At 53.7% G+C, this 20,836-nt stretch overlaps 3 protein-coding genes across 14 annotated transcripts in view; all 3 read left to right on the top strand.

Annotated features, from left to right (window-relative positions):
* CAMK2G (calcium/calmodulin dependent protein kinase II gamma) overlaps positions 1–12,711 on the top strand; it is a 60,599-nt gene extending 47,888 nt beyond the window's left edge. The window contains exons 14-23 of one of the 9 annotated variants that reach the window (XM_027858721.1): positions 1,786–1,848; positions 3,967–4,011; positions 4,440–4,488; positions 5,580–5,696; positions 6,555–6,680; positions 7,553–7,628; positions 8,020–8,114; positions 9,567–9,647; positions 10,157–10,401; positions 10,759–12,711. In XM_027858721.1, coding sequence (XP_027714522.1) covers positions 1,786–1,848; positions 3,967–4,011; positions 4,440–4,488; positions 5,580–5,696; positions 6,555–6,680; positions 7,553–7,628; positions 8,020–8,114; positions 9,567–9,647; positions 10,157–10,389 — 885 coding nt within the window. In that variant the 3' untranslated portion in view covers positions 10,390–10,401; positions 10,759–12,711. Of the gene's footprint in view, positions 1–1,785; positions 1,849–3,966; positions 4,012–4,439; positions 4,489–5,579; positions 5,697–6,554; positions 6,681–7,552; positions 7,629–8,019; positions 8,123–9,566; positions 9,648–10,156; positions 10,402–10,758 lie in introns of those variants that run through there. The other 8 variants (XM_027858694.1, XM_027858686.1, XM_027858681.1 and 5 more) reach the window with 8 other exon arrangements.
* Positions 12,712–13,065: 354 nt separating this feature from the next.
* On the top strand, positions 13,066–14,403 carry LOC114039531 (WAS/WASL-interacting protein family member 3-like). Its single transcript, XM_027857319.1, has one exon. It carries the CDS (start codon positions 13,066–13,068, stop codon positions 14,401–14,403), a length of 1,338 nt encoding a protein of 445 aa, XP_027713120.1.
* Positions 13,510–20,647, top strand: NDST2 (N-deacetylase and N-sulfotransferase 2). Of its 4 annotated transcripts, XM_027861031.1 has the most exons (15): positions 13,519–13,573; positions 14,343–14,412; positions 14,877–16,182; positions 16,343–16,430; positions 17,010–17,164; positions 17,380–17,565; positions 17,807–17,935; positions 18,052–18,234; positions 18,345–18,441; positions 18,565–18,688; positions 18,902–19,076; positions 19,238–19,408; positions 19,507–19,616; positions 19,804–19,906; positions 20,004–20,647. In XM_027861031.1, the coding sequence occupies exons 3-15, from the start codon at positions 15,193–15,195 to the stop codon at positions 20,127–20,129; spliced, it is 2,637 nt and encodes an 878-aa protein (XP_027716832.1). In that variant the 5' UTR covers positions 13,519–13,573; positions 14,343–14,412; positions 14,877–15,192; the 3' UTR covers positions 20,130–20,647. The 4 variants fall into 4 exon arrangements, with proteins under 4 accessions (XP_027716851.1, XP_027716843.1, XP_027716837.1 ...); XM_027861042.1 differs by lacking the exon at positions 19,804–19,906 and having other exon boundaries at positions 13,515–13,573; positions 20,004–20,104; XM_027861036.1 differs by lacking the exon at positions 17,380–17,565 and having other exon boundaries at positions 13,518–13,573.
* The last annotated feature ends 189 nt before the right edge of the window (positions 20,648–20,836 follow it).

Below are 20,836 nucleotides of genomic sequence, written 5' to 3'. Positions count from 1 at the left end.
ACTGCAGGTAGGGTTGCTGTGGAGCAGGGATTGTCATGAACCAGAGGTTCAGGATCCCTGATATTTCCTCTGAGATCTCATCCTTCTCCCTTCAGGGGGGCCCCAGCACATAGTCTCTTATTTCTGTGACTCCCTAGTGACAGTTGATACTAAGTCTTAAGTACCATCCCTTACCTTGAACTTGGGATTGAAAGCCACCTAAGGGTAGAATTTAGGTTCAAATCCAATCTTTGCCACATATTACCTGTGTGGCCTTGGGTCACTTAACTTCTGTGGGCCTCAGTTTCTTCCTCTGTAAGTGTGTTAGGCAAGATGACCTTCCAGGTCCCTTCCATCTCTAAATCTATGATTTCAAGTCAACCTGTGGTTGGCGGAGGAAGTTCCTGCTGCTAGAGTTCCCTGTGTTGACAAAATCATTGGTCATTACATATTCCTATAATATTCCTCTGTTGGCTTTGGGTCTGGTACAAGAGACCTCACAGAGAGGCCCAGGGACAGAAGAGAAAGGCAGTTACTCAGTCCCTCCAAGTATAACTAGAGAGATCTGTGCAGGTGTGGAAAGTGTAGTTGTAGATGCCTACTTCCCACCAACCACCGAGTATCTAGCATCAATGATTCTCCTTCATTTCGAGCCTTATCCTATGCTGAGACTGGAAGCCTGTTGAGGAATATGGTTGCACAGGGATTAAGGCTGCTGTCTCATGGACTGTCAACAGTATTGAGAAATCCCTGAATGTGGTTGTCCTCTGGGCTCTAAGTTCAGGCGATCATGGGGAAGGGAGATTAGACCATCACTTCCCACTGCAGAATTGGCTGTGGTCTTGGTGAAAGACAGGTGTCCATCCTTGGCCCGTGGAGATGCAACATGGGATAGATATCTTCCTGCTAAGACGCTTACTATTTGCCATGCGGTGGGTGGAGCTGCTACGTTGTGGCTAGAGAGAGTCATAATTACAGTTACCCAGCTGTCCTCACTTCTGGCTATACACTCAGCCTATCTGCACTCACCTGCCATGGAATTCTGCTTGCAGAATGTAGCTAGCTGTTCCTGGTAGTTTCCTTTCTTTCCCAATAGTCTTATTTGTTCTAGCATTTACCAGGCAGAGAGTGGAACAGTATGGCCCTATCTTGTCACTCTGAGTCACCAGATAGGTTTTGAACCTAGGACCCGCAGGACAAGAATTGGCAACCATTAGTGAAACCAGGGCCCAGAGGTACACTTCTGCCTCTGGGTTTGTCTCTCTCCTATTGCAGGAACAGCAGACCTCAAAATCCGTATCTTTTCCATTGAGCTTTACTCTGTGATGTTGTAAGGTGACTAATTTAGCTATCAGGAGGAAAAAGAGAAGTGGGCCCCAAAACAGCACTCAGGTTCTGGTCATGGTTTTATCCCTTTGTCACCTGGAATAAAAAACCTTCTTAGCCTCTGTGAAATGAGAAGAGGCCTGATTTTCTTTGATGTGTGAGAAGAGCTGGTACCTGGTAGCAGCAAGAAATGCCAGAGAGGAGCTTGAAGTGCAGACTGTAGGCTGCTTATTCCCAGATTCCCTTGGCACTGGGAACCTCGATGGCCCCCCCGACATCGGGGGGCCCCTGGCCTCTTGTCTGCTCCTCTCACCCATCTCCACAGCCATCGCTGCCATGTATACAGTAGTGTGGAGGCTGCCTCAGGCCCAGCTCCGATGGGGCCGGGATAAGGGTTGAAGGGAGGGCTGGGGCAAGAACCTGGGCTGCTTTGTTAACTCTGGGGGAACTAAACCATCTGTTTTCTTGTCTCAACTACAGAGCAACAACAAAAACAGTCTCGTAAGCCCAGTCCAAGAGCCTGCGCCATTGCAGACGGCCATGGTACCTCCTGACTCCGGCTTCTCCGCCTTCACCCGCCTCTGCCTCTCTCCCTCCCCTCCTGCCTCTCCCACGGGGGCTGCCTCTTCTCCTTCCTCTCCTCTCTTGGCTTTTTCGTCCCCCCATAGAGCAAGCAGCTTCTTGCACCATCACGCCCCTTCCCTTTCATGGGCCGCCTCTGACCCTGCTTGGCCTTCCTCCCTACTCTGTGATCCCATCACGGCTGCTGCTCCCCAACCCCTCTGCTGCCACCACTGCTGCTGCTGCTCTTGGGGAGGGGAGATGGAGGTGAAGCTATATCCCCCTTCACAGGAGGGCCAGGGCCGTGAGGGGGACTGCTGTCGGGGTAGAATAAGAAGTTAGTGTGGCCAAAGGCACTGAGGAGTCTGAGCTGATCTTGGGCTCTGAGTGATGGAGCCGGCCAGGCTCGGGGCTGCCTGGAAAGGAAGGCTAGGTGGCACAGTGGATAGAGCTCTGGCCTTGGAGTCAGGAGGACCTGAGTTCAAATGTGGCCTCAGACACTTGACACTTACTAGCTGTGTGACCTTGGGCAAGTCACTTAACCCCAATTGCCTAGCAAAAACAAAACAAACAAACAAAAAAAAAAAGAAAGGAAGGCTAAGTCTTGCCAGCCTCGTGTGGGAAGAGTGCCGGCTGTGGAGTTAGGAGGGCTTGGTTTCAAATCCCAGCTTTGCCACTTACAACAGCTACTGCTAAAGGCCAGCCCTGATGGTTTGGGAGGCACTTTGGATGTGTTTTCTCATTTGATACTCACAGCAACCCAGTGAGAGAGGGGTGTGATGTTTAAACTCATTGGACAGATGAGCAAACTGAGACTAAGAAGTTAAATGACTTGCCCGAGGTCATACAGCTAAGTGTCTGAGGTCAGATTTGAACTTGGGTCTTCAGCACTCACCTGGTACGTTGCTGCCTGTGTGATTTGGGCAGATCCCTTAATTTCACTGGTTCTCACTCTTTCCATCTGTAAAAATGAAGGGCTTGGACTAGTTGGCTCCTAAAGATAGCAGCTTATACGAGTTCCTAGGGAACCCCCCAGCCAGCAGAACTCCTCCTATTCCTTTAGATCTCTTTCTGAAGGGGTAGCTGTGCTCTCGTGGCCGGTGGTAGCAGCCAGTTTGTAGCAGGCCCTTTCTCCTCCTGCTCTGGTCCTCTGACAGGACAAGTTTTGGGAGGAGCTGGAAGGTAAAAGCAACAGAAGGCTTCCCAGGCATCACTTAGCACGGGGCAGAGACTTCTCTTCCTCTCTCCTGTTTCATCTCTCTCCTCTTCCCAGTGTAGGGTAGTTGGTTGAACACTGCATTTGGAATTGTTTGAAGGTTCCGCCCATTTACCTACCAGTAGTACCTCGGGCAGAGAGGTCTCTTGATCTCTCTGGCCTCTGACCTCTTTATTTGTGGGTCTAGAGATGACCTTCAAGGGCCCATGAGTCTCTGGGCTCTGTCTCCTCAGTATTCCTTAGTGAGCTTAGCTGACCTTCCCTAGAAGTTAGTCTCCAACTTTATGGCTGCTCTGGTGCCAGCTTCCCATTGATTTCTGAAGATCGAGTGTCTTTCAAGGAGAAAAAAAAAGAAGTGAAATAGAAAAATCAAAACAGAACCTCTCATCCCCTCCACGTCTCTTTTATATATATGGAGAGGAAGCATGGTACAATGAATATAGCGTTGGCCTTAGTGTCAGGAAGACCTTGGATCCAAAGCCAGCCTCAGTAACCTACTAGCTGTGACCCTGGGCAAGTCACAGCTTCTCTGGGCCTCATTTTCCTCATTTGTAGAATGAGGCAGGTGGTCTTAATCACTTCTGAGGTCCCTTCCAGCTCCAAATCTATCATCTTATGACCTCTCAACTCCCCTTAGCTCTCCAGAGTTAGGCACCAGTATCCATTCCTATCTGAAAACCCAGGATTTCCCAGGCTCCCCTGAGCAACCCAGTTTGGCCAGGGTCCTTCAGCTGAGGTTGAATTGGATGGCTTGGTCCTTTGGGATTGGTTTCCTGCCAGGCAGCTGCCACAGTGCCCCTGGGGGAACTGGAGAGAGCCCCTCTGGGAAGAGCTGCAGCCCTACCTCAAGACAGGAGGGCAACTCCCCTCTTCTCCTCTCACAGGAACCCCAAACCACCGTGGTACACAATGCAACAGACGGGATCAAGGTGAGTGTGGTCCTTGGCCGTGCCTGCCTCCTTTTCAGCCTGGGGTCAGTACAGGACCAATGGGGAAGAGGGATCAAGGTCAGATAATTTCCCTGGGTCCTGTACCCTAAGGGATGCTGAGGGTTTATTTCCCTCATTCACTTCCAGCAGGCGCCTAGGCTGAAATGGAGACAGTCAGCCTGGGTTTTTTGACTGGATGTCCTGGAGGAGCTGTACTTTGTCCTCAGAAAGGAGTGTCTTTGTGCTCTGATTACTCTTTGGTCGTCCCCATTGTGTCTCAGGTGGGCAAGGATGGAGTTTTATAGGAGGACTCAAGGAGTCATTGCCCACTCCTGTTTTCCTTGGAGCTGCCTCTCACTCCCTTCTTTCTGCTCCTCCTAGCTTTTGAGGGCAAAATGGGCAGTAATATGCTCTTTTTTATCTGGCAGGGCTCCACAGAAAGCTGTAACACCACCACTGAAGATGAAGATCTCAAAGGTAAGATATACGGGAGAGGGAATCTTTTCTATAGCTAACTTTGCAAGGGAAAGTAGGGACCCCTTCAGCCTCCTTGCAGCAGGGTCTTGGGGTAGGGGGAGGAAAGGGGTCCAGCTGGGTTGAACAAGAGCCTTTCTTACCTTCATCCCTAGCGTGAGGGAGTTTTTTTCTGAGCTTGTCTAATTGCCAGACTTTTGTTGATGACAAGCCTCAGGAAATAGTGCCTGGGCGTGGCAGGGACCCGATCTAGAAACATGGGCGCTCTTGGTCCTTGGGAATGTCAAAGTCAGATGTGAACTTGCCCTTCCTTATCACAAAGCCAAGGAGATCTGAAAATGGTTGTTAGAGCAATTAAAAAGAATGAGGAAAAGATCTAGTTTTTAAAAAAATACATGTGGAGGAATCATGGGTCTCAAGCCACCCTTCCTCCAAGAGACTCCAAACCTAGAAACATAGGTCTCATGTCAGCTGGAGTAGAGGAAATGTGATGGAGCAAACTGCAAAAGCATATGGGTTCCTGACCCCTGGGGTTCTTGTCCCTTTCATCTGTTCCCTCCTCACCATCCTTCCACCCCAGACCAAAACCTGAAGGACATTGGCAGAGCCGGGAGCTCACCAAAACTTAGTACCTACCAGTGGCCAATAAAGGAGATAGAACTTAGAAGCCCACCATAGAAATCAGAGATTTTGCATGAAATAAAGAGTACTTCCAAGTCATGGGAGGGCTCGGATGGAGGAAGTATAAGTGGTACCCAAAGTATGCCGGTAGATTGGAAGAAGCTGGCACTGGATGCCGCTGCCCAGTTATAAGTTCTTCATAGTTATGGTTACAAAGGTTCTCTGAGCTAAAGATGCAGTCCTTGGCCTCTCTGTGTGCCAGGGTCCTCCACTTTTCTCAGATGGAAAAGCTACAGATTGGGAAGCCTCAGGGCAGAGGCAGTGGCTTGGGATGTGGGCCAGTGCCCAGCGGCGGCCTGAGGCTTCACTGTGGCCCCAGCTCTCCAGTAGCATGGGCCTGGGGGTTCCCGTCTGGCTTGCGTGTTCACCTGCCTTGTTCTGTCTGTTTTGGCTACCCTCCCCTGCTCGGCTAGCTGCCCAGCTCCGCACTGGGGATCGCAGCAGCTTGGGGTCTGATGGACGGAGCCCCCGGGACAGAACAGCCCCCTCAGCAGGCATGCAGCCCCAGCCTTCTCTCTGCTCCTCAGCCAGTAAGTTGGAAGGAGGCACAGCTCCCCATCCCCTCCAGAGTCGCCCGGCTCCCCTTGCACTGAAGCTGTCTCTGGCAACACCACCGACAGGAGCCAGGCCAGTGGTGCCGCCACATCTTAGCCAGGTTCTGGAGCACAGCCTCTGCCCTGGGGGTGGGGTTCTAGGTTGGGGGTAGATATATGGAGGCAGTGGTGTGATCAGAGAAAGGCAAGTAGGGAAATTGCCCCTGGAGCCTAAGAAAGGATCATGGAGGTGCATAGCATAGGAAAAAACAAAACAGAAATAGAGGAAATCGCCATGTTTTGGCCGTGGGTCAGGCCAATGGGATGGGAGACAGATGGCTCCATCACCAAGTAGGATGGTGGTTACCAGTGGAGTTTTGTGTCACCAGAGAAATGGTGAAGGAAGTTGTGGGGAGGCGTTGCACAGTCCAGCTGTTCTTCACAGAGGGGCTTTCCCCCCATTGCCAGTTATACTTTGGTGTAGAAGCCACCCCCCTTTTCTCCTCCTTCTCTTGCACCATCTATCATCCTGAGCCTGTGGGAGCTAGCCAGACTTGCTGAGCAGATGATGTTATGGGGAGAGAGGTCTTGATTGGGTTGGGTGGGGATGGCAGGTGCGTGTGTCTGAGTGCGCTTGCACGTGGGTCTTTTTGGAAGGCTGATGGCGCTCCTGATTGCTGCCTGCCCAGTTGTGACTGTTGGCTGTGCACCCCCTTCCTCCCCCCAGTCTGTGGTGTTTTGGGTGGGCCCCCCCCCCATTGGCTGTGTTTTTGGTTTTTGGCTGTGCTGCGCCCCCGCCCCCTCCACATTGGGCTGCAGCGGGACGCTTTTCTAATGCTTGCATTTGTCTTGCAGCCGCTCGCTCCTGTGAGGAAAGGCTTATGGCCTGGGACGGGCCAGGGCTCCCATCAGGGTTAGCACGTGCTCAATCCGAGCCCTCCCTCACTCTCGTGGTGCCTTTCGCTCATAGTGGCGCTCCGTGTAAGTGAGCTGCCCGGGGAGTGTAGGATGCTCCCCTCACGGCCCCTCGGCTTCTGGGACCTCCCTGGGCTGCAGCCCTGCCTGCCTGCCTGCCTGCCTACCTGCCATCCAGAGCTCAGTCTTGGTCCCCTTGGTATTCAGCCTGGTTTGCTAGCTGGTGGGAGCTTTGGAGCAGATTGGGGCTCTCTTTGTTTCTCTGGTGTGGGGCTATCAGGGGCCCTGGCTTCTCTTTCCAGCTAACACAGGCAAACCCTCCACCCCTTTGTACCTCTGGAGAGAATGGGGTCTGGCCCTTCTTTCTCCATTGTGCCGCAATCGTCTCCCGTTCTTGCCTGGTCCTTTTGAAATCCTCATAGCCAGGGGGGCTTGGTTCCTCTGGCCTAGGGGACCAGAGCCATTTGGAGCTATTTTAGGGATGATTGAGTACCTTGCAGTGAGGGGAGATTGTGAGAGTTGGGGGAGGTCCTTTTTGGGGTGGCTTCACTTAGCCAGGATGGGATATTAAGCCTGTGAAGACTATTGGTGATGTATTTGATGTCCCAGTTGGACAATAGAATCTTTTCCCCATCTGTCTCCTGGGTGTTTGCTTTGGTTTGGCTCTTGATATAGGAGCAGGGCAAAAGCCAGAGATCCATACCCAATCAACTGTCCTGGGAGGGGGGGAGGTGCTTAGTGGGGGCGGGAGGATCCTTTTCTCTGCAGATGGCTAGGGTAAGGAATGATGGGAAAGGTCTGCTCTGTGATGAGCCCTAAAGATAAAGGGGATAGCAGATAATTACTTGGAGTCAGAGGCTGTATGAAGGATTGGGGAGGGCTTTCCTGGGGTTCTCTCCAACCCCATGCAGGTGAATTGCAGGGCTTTTCTCCCACAGTTCGAAAACAAGAGATAATTAAGATCACGGAGCAGCTGATTGAAGCCATCAACAATGGGGATTTTGATGCCTACACGTGAGTAGAAGTACATGTTCTTGCATGGTTCACTTCCCAGAAGGAGGTGCCCATCTAACCTCAAGGTGTCTGTCCTAGAAAGTAAATGAGGTTCCTATGGGGCCTCAGAGGACCAGAGTGCTAAGTCTCAGCCTTGGGTTCTCCACATAGGATAGCCTTGCCCAGTGGAGCAACTCTGGAGATCTTAGAGCTTCCTGGTGGGTGGGAGGGAAAGCCTGGGATTGATAGAGAAGACTAAGAACAAGGGCATCGAGTACCCAAGGATTAGGTTGTGTCCCAGTATTTATATATATCGTCAGTGCTGTTACTCTTGGCTAGTTTGGGGCTGCTAAGGAGGAAGGGATGTAGAGAGGTCCCTGAAAATCTTGATTTCACTGGCTCTCCTGTACAGGAAGATCTGTGATCCTGGCCTCACCTCCTTCGAGCCTGAGGCACTCGGCAACCTGGTGGAGGGGATGGACTTCCATAAATTTTACTTTGAGAATCGTGAGTGGGTTCGTGCTGCTGAGATCCTCCCACCTGCCTCCTGTCACTTCTTTCTTCCTCCATCTGACTCCCCTCCCCATTCCTCCCAACCCCCCACACTTGCCTTCTCCTCCCCTTTTGTACCCTCTGCTTATCCCAATCTCTTGCTTTTCTATCTCCATCCTTCCCCAAAGACTGCTGTAAACTTGTCAGGAGGATAGTGCCGCCTTCAAGGTCAAGACCTCTGTATTGCCAGCAGTCAAGTGTTGCTACATGATATACCTGGGTTGATCTTACCAAATAAATAAACTAGTAACTATGGCTATAAGCTTCATAATAGGGCAACTTAAAATCAGAATGCAAGTTGTGGGGCAATTACCACGGCTGAGGGGCTTAATTTACAGCCAGGATTTACAGCCTTGTTTGGTATGTGGGGAAATGCATCTGCCTGGGTAGGAATTCCAAATATCGAGGTAGAAAGCGGTGGAGGTGTTGGATTTCAAGCCCTTAAATACTTCTTCGATGGATCTGTGATCAATTCAGACTGGTTACCCACCCATACCCATTCAGGCCTCACATAAATCCTCCACAGCCTATCTATCTGAAGCACTTGAGAGGCATTCCTCGAGAGTAGCTCTTCCCAAACTTTTTGGTCTCAGGGCTCTTAAAATATTAAGGATCCTCCCCTGCACCCTGCTCGTGCAAAAAGCTTTTCTTTATGTGGGGTTTATCTATTGATATTTGCCATACCCTAAATTAAAATATCTTTGTATTATTATGAAAATAGTTTTGACGTTGCAGACCCTCTGGAAGGGTCTCAGGGACCCCAGATCAGCCTTTGAGAACTGTTGCTCTGAAGTGGTGGTTCTTATCTTCTGTGCCATGGACCTCTCTGGCAGTCAGTCTGGTGAGGTTTATGGATGCCATTTCTAAGAATAATGTTTTTAAATGCTTAAAATTAAATCCATAGGACGATAAACCAATTGTGTTGAAATGGAGATGGAAATTTTTTCCATCCAAGTTTACAGCCCACTTAAAATCTCTCCACAGACCCCTTTGTGGGGGTTCCATGGACCTCAGATTGAGAACCCCCACTCTAGAGTTCTTGACTGCGTGGAAGCCAGTGAGTGTATGCAGGCTGTCCAACCATGATTCCTCATTCTTATTATGTCATTGGCCCTGTTCTGCAAGAAGATTTCTAGATCTTCCCCTCATTGAAGCCTGAGACCCATCTCTCCATTTAGTCATAAATTTGTCTGGTGACATCCCTGACACCACCTCTTCCAGTCCATTTGTAATGTGTTAGAGGCTACTCATACCCACCATGTACCTCTCTACTGTCCTTTGGGTGACCCTTCACTTGAATTCTTTGGAGAAGACATTTGAGGATTCCTTGGCGTTCCAGGGCTAGATGCCCATTTCCCTGCCCCATTCCTGATACAAACACTTTCTCTCTCCCTCCCACCTTCTCAGCCCAGCCCTGCTCTGATGCCATCACTCATCCATCTCCATATCAGTTTCCATCCCTGTCCCCAGTATTCCAGCTGTGCAAAGGTAAAACCCTGGATTATCTAAAATGCTTTTGACTAAGGCGTGAAGTCTTGAGCTCTAAGAAATCTTGTGTATTCTCATCGTTATATTTTAACCAAAATTAGATTTGTCCATAATAAAACATGAGCTTAATTGGCTAAAAGCAACATTTTACTTGTGCCCAGTCCACAATAGATCTGTCCAGCTAGCTCCCTTTGCCTTTTTCCCAAAGGATCCTGTGAGCCCTGGGAACTTCCTGGATCGTGACTTTTTAACTGTCTTACTTCCTGTCACAAGTGGGTTTTTTCACATTCCAAGTTAGTGGTTTTGTTATGTTCAGATAAGGGGGTTGATGAGATGATAGCGTGATCACAGCTTAAGCTGTGGCAACAGCTGTTGATGGAGATAGTGAGCCCCAAACTTTCGGAGAAATGTGGGGGTGCTGGCACCAAGGAATGGTGCTGGACAGCAAGGCAGGAGGGGATGCTAGATCAGTCCTACATAGCAAGCCTAACACTTGTTCCCCCCTACAGTACTGTCTAAGAACAGCAAGCCCATCCACACTACCATCCTGAACCCTCACGTGCATGTCATTGGCGAAGACGCTGCCTGTATCGCCTACATACGCCTTACCCAGTACATCGATGGCCAGGGCCGGCCTCGGACCAGCCAGTCTGAGGAGACCAGGGTCTGGCATCGCCGTGATGGCAAATGGCTCAACGTGCACTACCACTGCTCGGGGGCCCCTGCTGCCCCGCTGCAGTGAGCTCTCCCACAGGTGAGCTCCGGGTGCTGGAAGTCAGGGTGGGCATTTGGGACAGGAAAGTCATACCATCCTCTGTAGGACCTTACTCTAGCCACAGGCTTAGTTAATTCAACTGATTGAGGATTTATTAAACGCCTCCTATATCAGGTATATGAACAAAACAGAAACACGGTGCCTGTCCTTGAGAAGCTTATGTTCTAATGGGGGAAGGGTAGAGAAGAAAGTTCTGTGTTTCCCAGCCCGGCCATAGGCCCATCTCCCTGGCCACCCTGGGAATGGTAGGTTTGCTTACAGGTACAAAGGGGGCAGAAGTTCCTCTCATTTACCCTTATCCTTCACTCCCATGGCCTGCTGCTGTGTTCTTTCCAGCAGTGCTGTTAGGAGATTCTCAGCCAGAGGTCAAACCTTCGCAGCCAGCGGCTCTGGAGGGCCTGAGTGACAGCGGCAGTCATGTTCGTTTGAGGTTTAAAAACAATTAAAATTACAAAGCGGCAGCAACCAATGCACGCCCCTGCATGCAGCCCGCCTGCCCATCGTGTCTGTCTCTGCTGTACCGAGGTGTTTTTTACATTTAAAAAAAAAGAAAAAAGAAAAAAAGATTGTTTAAAAAAAAAAAGGAATCCATACCGCTGATCATGTTTTAAAACCACCTGCAGCCCCCCTGGGCTGGCAAGAGGGCGCAAGTTTGAGCAGCAGGCTCGTCTACCTGGCAGTGCATGAGCCCAGGTTTGCAACCCCCATGGACTCTGGGGGGGCCAGGCAGGAACTCTTGACACTGACCCTGCTGGAGGCCACAAAAGCAACTTGGGCAGGGTCACCTGGATCTCTGCAGCCCCTGAGGTGGCTTGCCCAGCCTTGGGTCCTGGGAACGGACTTCTTCAGAGTCTGCACATGAGCCCAGGAGGAGGGCCAAAGCAGCAACAGGTCATGAGATGGCTAATGCTTGGAGCTTATTTTTCTTTTCCCTGGGGGGAAGATGGCCTTATCCCCAGGCAGCTACCATTGCAAAGGCAGCACCAAAAAGCAGTGGCTCCAAGATGGAGGGCTCGTGGGTAGGGTTTTACTGTACTGTTCCACTTAGTGTAGATGGGAGACTTGGTGCTGCAGAAATTTGTCCACTAGGAAGCAGGCAGAAACCTGGTGTTAGTCTGACATATATGTCCCTCATCCATCCATTTCTAGAGGATGCACAACCAAGCATGGGTCTGGGTACCAAGGCCTGGGCCCCCAGCTGGGAAGGGGTAGGGGCTGCCACCTTGTTTGTTCTAGTGTGACTTAGCCAGGATGGAGCCCAGGGCCTGCCACTCCCCCTGTAGCCTTGGGCATTTCTGTTTCTGTGCTGACTTCAGTCGTCTTTGTCTTGCTTTTTTTCATGGTGATGGCCCCAATTCCAAACCCCATCTGGGCCTGGGGCCCTGCGGAGCACCCTAGTGGGAATGGGAGAAGTGGGACTGTTCATCTTGTTTTCTCTCCAGAGTTGGCTTGTCTGACTCTTGCCTAGGTGTCCCTGTTTCAAGAGGCCTCTCTACTGACCAACAGAGGCTCAGAATTGCTGCTGGAGTCTTGCATGGGCCTTCACCTTCCTCTACCCTGCATGCACCCCAAAAAAGGAGGTGCCCAGGGCCACGGCTGCCCTCAAATCAATTTTCCTTCCTGTTCTCAGGGGGTTCTGCTGCCACAAGGGAGGGAAGGCAGGAAGAAGGAAAGGTGCTTGAGGACAAATTGGTCATATGCCAGGGTCCTCTGCACAAATACCTACCTACCTATACCTTTCCAGGGAAGGTGGGCAGGTCCAGAGTCCCTGGAGTGCCTTCAGAGTATGAAGTATAGTGAGAAGGGGCAGGAGAGGAGCTAAAAGCCCCAAAAGGACAGGTGTGAGAGCTTCAGTTGGATTTGGTCAGAGTCAATGGAGCACGGTGTGCATGCCCACCCTCTGGGCCCCAGGCCCCCTTTTCTTTCCTGTATTCTGCATTGCCAGCACGCAGACAACTTCACAACATGGTTTGGTTTTGCAGTCTTTTGAGACAATGGTCTTTGAAACCCATAGCTTGATATCAGCTGCTCGAGCCCCACCTCTCCTTAGCATTCTTACTCTCCTCTCCTGGGGCTAATGTCAGCATCTATAGAATTTAGATTATTAAAAAAAAAAAAAATCACCTTTTAAACAGGAAATGGAAGGCATTTGATGCAGAATTTTTGCATGATGACATAGAATAATTTAAAAACTAGCTAGTGTTTGTTCTGAATGTTGGTAGACCCTTCATAGCTTTGTTACAATGAAACCTTGAACTGAAGATATTTAATAAAATAACATTTAAACAGTCCACGGTGTTGTTGATGTTGGGGGCTCATGGCTAAGTAGCTGAAGTTGGGGGGACAGACACCCACAACCACAACCACACACACCCAACCTCTATCAGAGGACATGTTTGGGTCCACGGAAACACGTGGGGGAAGGCTAGGCTGAGAACTTCAGGTGGGGAGGAGGGGACGTCCACAGGACTGGCCAACTCGTAGGTGGTTGTATCTTTCACTGATGAAGCTTCAGGCCCTTTCCAAGAGGCCACTTCCAGAGGCCCGGCGGCTGCTGGGAGCCCCCGACTGTGCCAAACCCTCCGCTTCCCCTGCGGGGGCTCAACCCTATTCAGCATCCCGAGGCGACCCCCGCGAGCCGCCATGGGATCGTCCGCCCCGCCCTCTCCCGCCCCCATCCCCGCTCCTCCCAGCACAGTGGATCGGTCCACACCCCCCTCGCCAGGATTGGGCCGAGAAGCCTCCACTCCCCGCGCCGCTTCCCCTCCGCGGGCCTTGACGTCTGACGCTTCGCCCGGACTCTTCCATTCTCCCAGAGGGGCGGGGGGGAGGAGAATTGCTCCCGGGCCTAGGGAGGAGTCGCGCATTCAGGTACAGCAGGGTGAGAAAAAGCGCACTTACTCCTCTCAGAGACTGGGAGAGGTGCGACGGCGCACCTCGGAGTCCGGCGGAGGGTCGGGAGCAGCGAGCAGCAAGGCCTGCCCCCTCTGCTCCCCTAGGAAGCCGTGGTTCCGCCCTCCTGCGGAGGAGCGATCGCGGGGAGATGGCGGAGCCGCCGCGGCGGGGCCCGGATCCGGGAAAGGTGGGCGCCCGGGGGGTCCGGGGACACGGCGGAGCCCGGCGACCGCAGAGACAGCGCCCCGCCCGCCGGGTGAGCAGCGCCTCCGCGTCGTGGCATCCTCGGCCCGCCCCCCGCAGGATCGCGCCCCTCCGTGGGCTGCCACCCGGGGACCCCCCCCACCCAGTGTCCCCCTCATCCAGTGCCGCCCTCCCTGCCCCCCCACCCAGTGCCCCCCTTCCTGTGTCCCCCTCATCCAGTGCCTCCCTCCCTGTGTCCTCCCCACCCAGTGTCCCCCTCATCCAGTGTCCCCCCCGCCGTGTGTCCCCCTCACTATGTCCCCCCCCACCCTGTGTCTCCTCACTTTGTGTCCCCCCTTCCTAGCGTGTCCTGGCCAGGTGACCCCAGAGCCCCCTCCCCAGGCCAGCTCGCATTCCCTCTCTGGTTCTCTCCCCAGTGTCTCCCCCCAAAGCCTGCTCAGTCTTCACGCTGTCACCCTAAGTGACTCCTTGCCCCCCCCCAGCCTTTACCCCAACCCTGAGCTCCCCCACTCTCACCCTCGGACCCTTCCTGGGTCCCTTGTGTCCTGCAGTCACAGGTCAGACCCCCGTCTTCTGCACCTGCCCCCCTCCCCACATGTGCGCCGGCCTTTGCCTCAGCTCAGTGGTTGCTCTAGACATCGCCCACCCCCAGACCTTCTCCGTGCTTTGGCCGGGCCAGGGAGCCAGACTGTGGTAGAGGAGCCCGATGGCCTTCCCTGGGGTGCCCCTGGAGCCCTCCTGAGATTGGGGGGCAGCCCCCATCGCAGACTAAGGGAGCGCAGGCAGCTGGACCTCGCACTCAGGCCTCTAAATTCTCCTAGGTCCCTCTCGTGTGAGCTGCTCTGGGACCACGCTGCTCTTCGCTCCTGCCACGGAGTGTGAGTGGTAAAGGTGAGAGAGGGGACACAAGGGGACAGGACGTGGAGACCCCGTTCCCTTGCCCACCCCAAACAGTGGCCACCAGACCCAAAGTTCAAACTTCACTGATGACCGTTAAGCTGTGGTATCCGCTGTTGGCCACGTGGATAATGGCCTGAGATAAGGGATGTCGATAAGGGGAGGTGCCTCTTATCTGATTCCAGGCTGCTTCTTGGGCACCCCCTCCCCTCCTCTCCCCTCCCAGTGATGAAACCAGAGCCTGAGCCTGGCTTTAGCGCCACTCCTGTCCACACCCAGGAGCCCTTCCCTCCCCTGAGCGAGGCTCTGAGCTGAGTGGACAGTGCCTAGGGGCCGCCGGAGCAGGGACCTCCCTCTGTCCTCTCTCCGCACAGAAGCGAAGCAGGAGGTGAGATGGGGCCAGGCCGAGCGTGGGCAAGGGGAGTCCCGGCCTAGCACTGTCCTTCTCTGTCTTTTAGGTAACAGGGTCAGAGCTGTGTAACTTGTGCTGCCCTCGATGTGCCTGCGGGGAGCATTGGCAAGCCTGGCAGCCTGGAGCCATGGGCCAGAGGCCATGGTGACGTGAGGACCATGGAGTATGCCTGGGCCCCCCCTGCGTCTTCCATCGCCCGCATGAAGGGAGCTCTTCTCTACCTCTTCACACCTCCAGGGAGTTGATCTCGGCTTCCTCTTCCTCTCTGCTGTCTTGCCCCCTTCCCTGCCAGCTAAAGGGCATCTTCCTCTCCCTCCCCAGGAACCTTAGTGCCCTCCTTCCTCATCCCTCCCTCCCACACCATGCTCCAGCTGTGGAGAGTGGTACGTCCAGCCCGGCAGCTGGAACTGCATCGCCTGGTGCTGCTGCTGATCGCCTTCAGCCTGGCCTCCATGGCCTTCCTGGCCTACTACGTGTCTACCACCCCCAAGGCCAAGGAGCCCCTGCCCCTGCCCCTGGGTGACTGCAGCAGCAGTGGGGACGTTGGTCCTGGGCCTGCCCGGCCCCCAGCACCCCCCTGGCCCCCCCGGCCTTCAGAAACAGCTCGCACAGAGCCCGTGGTGCTGGTGTTTGTGGAAAGTGTATACTCACAGCTTGGCCAGGAAATTGTGGCCATCTTGGAATCCGGCCGTTTTCGATATAGCACAGAGTTGGCCCCTGGCCGGGGGGATATGCCCACGTTGACTGAACATACCAGGGGCCGCTATGCCCTCGTTGTCTATGAGAACCTGCTTAAGTATGTCAACCTGGATGCCTGGAGCCGCGAGCTCTTGGATCGATACTGTGTGGAGTACGGGGTGGGCATCATCGGCTTCTTCCGTGCTCATGAGCACAGCCTGCTTAGTGCCCAGCTCAAGGGCTTCCCTCTCTTCCTACATTCCAACCTGGGGCTGCGCGACTATCAGGTAAACCCCGCTGCTCCGCTGCTGCACCTCACTCGGCCCAGTCGTTTGGAGCCTGGGCCGCTGCCCGGGGAGGACTGGACGGTCTTCCAGTCCAACCACAGCACGTATGAGCCAGTCCTGCTGGCCGAGGCCTCCGCCCTGGGCCCGGCGCCCCGTCGTACCCGCCTGCCCACGGTGGTGCAGGACCTGGGGCTGCATGACGGCATCCAGCGTGTGCTTTTTGGCCACAGCCTCACCTTCTGGCTTCACAAACTGGTCTTTGTGGATGCTGTCGCCTACCTCACTGGGAAGCGCCTCTGCCTCACGCTGGATCGCTACATCCTGGTGGACATCGATGACATTTTTGTGGGCAAGGAAGGCACCCGAATGAAGGTGGCTGATGTCGAGGTCAGTTCCCTTTGCCGTTCCCCCCACACCGTTACTTTCACAGACCCGTTAACCCAAAGTTTGCAGAAAGTGTTCATGGCCTGTTCTTCCCAGGCCTGGGCTGGAGCCCTTTACTCTTCCTGCAAGCCCTCCTGAGCCTTTTCTCGTTTGCTTCTGCTAGGCCCTACTTACCACACAGAGAAAACTCAGGGCTTTGGTCCCCAACTTTACTTTCAATCTGGGCTTCTCGGGAAAGTTCTACCATACAGGTGAGTTACGTTACCTTAATTCTTTTTTTTTGGTTAGGCAGTGGGGTTAAGTGACTTGCCCAGGATCACACAGCTAGTAAGTGTTATGTGTCTGAAGCCGGATTTGAACTCAGGTCCTCCTGACTCCAGGGCCGGTGCTCTATCCACCGCGCCACCGAACTGCCCCACGTTACCTTAATTCTCCATGGCACACGCCACCCTGGTCTTATTTTCCCCTGCCTGCCCTTCTTCCTGGAATCAAACCAGCGTAGCTAGTGTGTAGGTGCACATCTGGGGGGCCGGCAATTAATGTTAATGCTTAGGGCCAAGCAGACAGCAAGAGTTGATAGGATATTCAACTGCATGGTCAGTCAGTAAACATGTTAAGTGCCTACTATGTACTGATCAGCAAATATTGTGCTGAGAATGAAGAATGTGGGGAATATAATAGGTCGTGGTTAGTAGATGGTCAGTATTCATGATGTGGGATCGAAAGGCTGTATCAGATTGGTCATTCATGATGGTCAGGGTGAGGAGGATGAGTGGGTGACAGTCACTGTTTATCAGGTGGTTAGTTACAGTGGGCATATGTGGCCACAGGGACAGAGGAGGAAGACGCCGGGGATGACATGCTCCTGAGGCACCGGAAGGAGTTCTGGTGGTTCCCCCACATGTGGAGCCATATGCAGCCACACCTGTTCCACAACCGCTCCGTGCTGGCAGACCAGATGCGGCTCAACAAGCAGTTTGCTCTGGTGAGACCCCCGGGTAGCTCCCCCACAGCCCCCTCACAGAGCTACCTCCCTTGGTGGTATGGCCCCTCCTCTCCCTCTCCCCACAGCTACCCTCCCTCTACTTCTTCCTCTAGTTCTTTTTCCCAGTTTTTCTTCCTGGGATGGTATCCCTATCCCTTCCGCCCCTCTCCTCCCCCCAACCTCAGCGGTCCCAGATGAGTCTGTGCCATCCCCAGGAGCATGGGATCCCCACGGATCTGGGGTATGCAGTGGCTCCCCACCACTCGGGCGTGTACCCCATCCACACACAGCTCTATGAGGCCTGGAAATCTGTGTGGGGGATCCAGGTGACCAGCACTGAAGAGTATCCCCATCTCCGCCCTGCACGCTACCGGCGAGGCTTTATTCACAATGGCATCATGGTGAGGGACTCTCTAACCTAAATTTGAAGCAAACCCTATGGATTGCCAACACGTCCTCTAGCCCTTGACCCCTAGGCCCCCAGCTCCAGCCTGGGCTGAGTTTCACTCTCGTCAACGTTCATAGAAGTGCATGTCTCACAGACTATGCTTCCCCTTTTCCTGGGTCCTTGGCACTTCATTTCTCCGTCCGTGTTCTGCTAACTGGCCCCAGCCATCCCTGCTCCTTCCCTCCCTTCTCTAGGTCCTGCCCCGTCAGACATGTGGTCTCTTCACTCACACCATCTTCTACCATGAGTATCCCGGGGGCTCTCGAGAGCTGGACCGGAGCATCCGTGGTGGAGAGCTCTTCCTGACTGTTCTGCTCAACCCGGTATAGGCTGAGAGTCCTGAGCTGATTGGGGGCGGGATCAGGGGCCTTCTCCCCAAATCTGATCGTCAGGTTTGGCCTGAAGTTCCCCTTATGTGACATGGGGGCTCCCCATGCAGATCAGCATCTTCATGACCCATCTGTCTAACTATGGCAATGACCGGCTGGGCCTGTACACTTTCGAGAGCTTGGTGCGCTTCCTGCAGTGCTGGACCCGGCTGCGCCTGCAGACTCTGCCCCCAGCCCCCCTGGCACAAAAGTACTTTGACCTCTTCCCTCAGGAACGCAGCCCACTCTGGCAGGTCAGCCCTCGGAGCTGGGGTGGGCTAGAAACTTAACACAAGGAAAGCAGGGAGAGGGGAGAGAAAGGGAGAGAAGCCAGGTCCTATCTGTCTCTTCCCCTCCCTCTTAGAACCCCTGTGATGACAAGAGACACAAAGACATCTGGTCCAAGGAGAAGACGTGTGACCGACTCCCCAAGTTCCTCATTGTGGGGCCCCAGAAAACAGGTGAGGATCCCCACGGAGCACTTCCCTTTGGGAACCCGTTGGCATCTCAGCTCCCGCCCTGTGCTCTCAGGGTCCAATTGCCGGGGCTGAGCTCTCTCCTCCCCTCCCACCCCTCCCCTCCAGGGACCACGGCCGTCCACTTCTTCCTGAGCCTGCACCCAGCAGTGACCAGCAGCTTCCCCAGCTCCAGCACCTTCGAAGAGATCCAGTTCTTCAGTGGCCCCAATTACTACAAGGGCATCGACTGGTGAGAGGGGGATCCCCCAGGGCTGCTCCTTGGCATGAGCTTCTTTCCCTCTCTAGCTTTTCCACCCAGGTCCTACATACCTAGCACCGTGCCTGCTACACAGTAGGTGCTTCCTAAGTGCTTCCTGATTGAGCTCTTCATGTCACTTGACCTCCTCTCCTGGCTTCCATCTCTCTACACTGTTCTACTCTTTGACCCTAAGTCCATCCCCAGGTACATGGACTTTTTCCCAGTCCCCTCCAATGCCAGCACTGACTTCCTGTTTGAGAAAAGTGCCACCTATTTTGACTCCGAGGTTGTACCACGTCGGGGAGCAGCCCTTTTGCCTCGTGCCAAGATCATCACAGTACTTACCAACCCTGCTGACCGGGCCTACTCCTGGTACCAGGTCAGTCTCTGTGGGGTGGCCAGGTGTGCCAGAGGTTTGGAAGGGGAGCCAGAGGGATAAGAATGGGCAAAGAGTCTTGGAGAGGAGACAGAAAGGACACCGTGTGATGGGGATGACCCTGCTACTTCATTCCTCATCATCCATACCCTCTACTTTTCAAGCATCAACGAGCACATGGTGACCCAATTGCCCTGAACCACACCTTCTACCAAGTGATCTCAGCCCCACCTCAGGCTTCTCCTGCACTCCGGGCCCTGCAGAACCGCTGCCTCATCCCTGGCTACTACTCCACTCATCTGCAGCGCTGGCTCACCTATTACCCTTCTGGACAGGTAGAAAGCCCTTTCCCCCCCGTGGCACCCCTGCAGTGTCCCAGACCTCCACTAAACTGCCTCCCAGTCAGCTCCATCCCTCCCTCTCTGGCCCACAGGTGCTGATAGTAGATGGGCAGGAGCTACGCACAAACCCAGCAGCCTCCATGGAAAGCATCCAGAAGTTCCTAGGTGTCACCCCTGTCCTCAACTACACCAGAACCCTCAGGTGGGATGGGTGGGGAGAGCTGGGGTGACATGCTGAGATTATAGATCCGCCTAGAGGAAAGAGACCCGTGTCTGGGAGGGACAATGTCTGGGACAACTCTAGGGTTGGGAGGGGGAATGTTTGTGTCTTTGTAGGGTCTGGCATTCCTCCCTTCCAAGTCACCTGACTGCCTTCTCCTGCTAAGCAGGTTTGATGAGGGGAAGGGATTCTGGTGCCAGGGGCTAGAGGGTGGCAAGACACGATGCCTGGGCAAGAGCAAGGGACGGAGGTACCCAGACATGGAACCTGAGGTGAGCACTTAGGGTAGGGGATTCCCCTTGCAATCATCTCTTATCTTCCATCCTCTCTCTTGTCACTGTCTGACTACTTTTCTCTCCTCTCAATCAGTCCCGCCTTCTTCTGATTGACTTTTTCCGGGACCATAATCTGGAATTGTCAAAACTGCTGAGTCGGCTTGGGCAGCCACTGCCCTCTTGGCTTCAGGAGGAGCTACAGCGATCAGGCCTGGGCTGAGTGTTCCACCCCACGGATACCCAACAGGCAGGGGTGCCTAAAGGCTAGAAGACTGGGCAGGGCCAGCAGGGGCAGTGGGCTGGCCTAGTCACTCTCCTTTCCATCTCAGTGTTCCCTCAGGCCTGGATGGGGAAGGAGAGCAGGGCCCTCGCTTCCTTTCTACAACCTTAAGTCCTAACAAAGGGACCCACTTGCGCCTCCTTTCTGGGGCCCAAGGCCCTCAGTGCTGATCTGGGCCCTCCCATCCGAAGTTGAGGGGAGGAAGGATAAACTGGTAGGTGGGGGTAGTTGGGAAGTGACTGCCATCCCACATTCCCAGCAGGACGTCTCTGTTTTTCTCAGAGGAGGCAGCCTCCAACATCAGCAGGTTCTCTTGCTTATGAACCCTTCAGTCAAAGGGGTCACTCTGCAGTCTGGCTTCCCTGTGTCATTCATATTGAATGGGGATGAGGTCAGACGGCAGCTCGTGGAGCTGAGAACAAGGCTAGAAAGATCCTTAATAAACATCATTATTTTTCTGTCTTGTCTGTCTGTCTGATGTGGGAGCAGGAAGTTAAGGTTTAGGTCTCCCAGTTTCTACTACCTACAGGGGAGAGAGGTCTCATCTCTATCATGCTTAAGGATTAGAGAGGCTCAGACAGATGAGTAAAAAAGGAGTTTATATATTTATAAATGCCAAATAAATATCAGAGGCTGCCCCGCACCCC

The sequence above is a fragment of the Vombatus ursinus genome, unplaced genomic scaffold, assembly GCF_900497805.2.
Source record: "Vombatus ursinus unplaced genomic scaffold, bare-nosed wombat genome assembly UNPS02000749.1, whole genome shotgun sequence".
NCBI lineage: Eukaryota > Metazoa > Chordata > Mammalia > Diprotodontia > Vombatidae > Vombatus > Vombatus ursinus.
The sequence above is the reverse complement of the archived record's forward strand: the minus strand, read 5'-3'. Positions and strand labels throughout refer to the sequence as shown.

Bases quoted from the DNA above. Each gene is read 5' to 3' on its own strand.
- NDST2 (XM_027861031.1), top strand. From the start codon at position 15,193: ATGCTCCAGCTGTGGAGAGTGGTACGTCCAGCCCGGCAGCTGGAACTG. The intron at 16,431-17,009 runs GTGAGTTACGTT...ATGTGGCCACAG, and splicing joins GGGAAAGTTCTACCATACAG to GGACAGAGGAGGAAGACGCC. The intron at 18,689-18,901 runs GTGAGAGGGGGA...GTCCATCCCCAG, and splicing joins TACTACAAGGGCATCGACTG to GTACATGGACTTTTTCCCAG.
- LOC114039531 (XM_027857319.1), top strand. From the start codon at position 13,066: ATGGGATCGTCCGCCCCGCCCTCTCCCGCCCCCATCCCCGCTCCTCCC.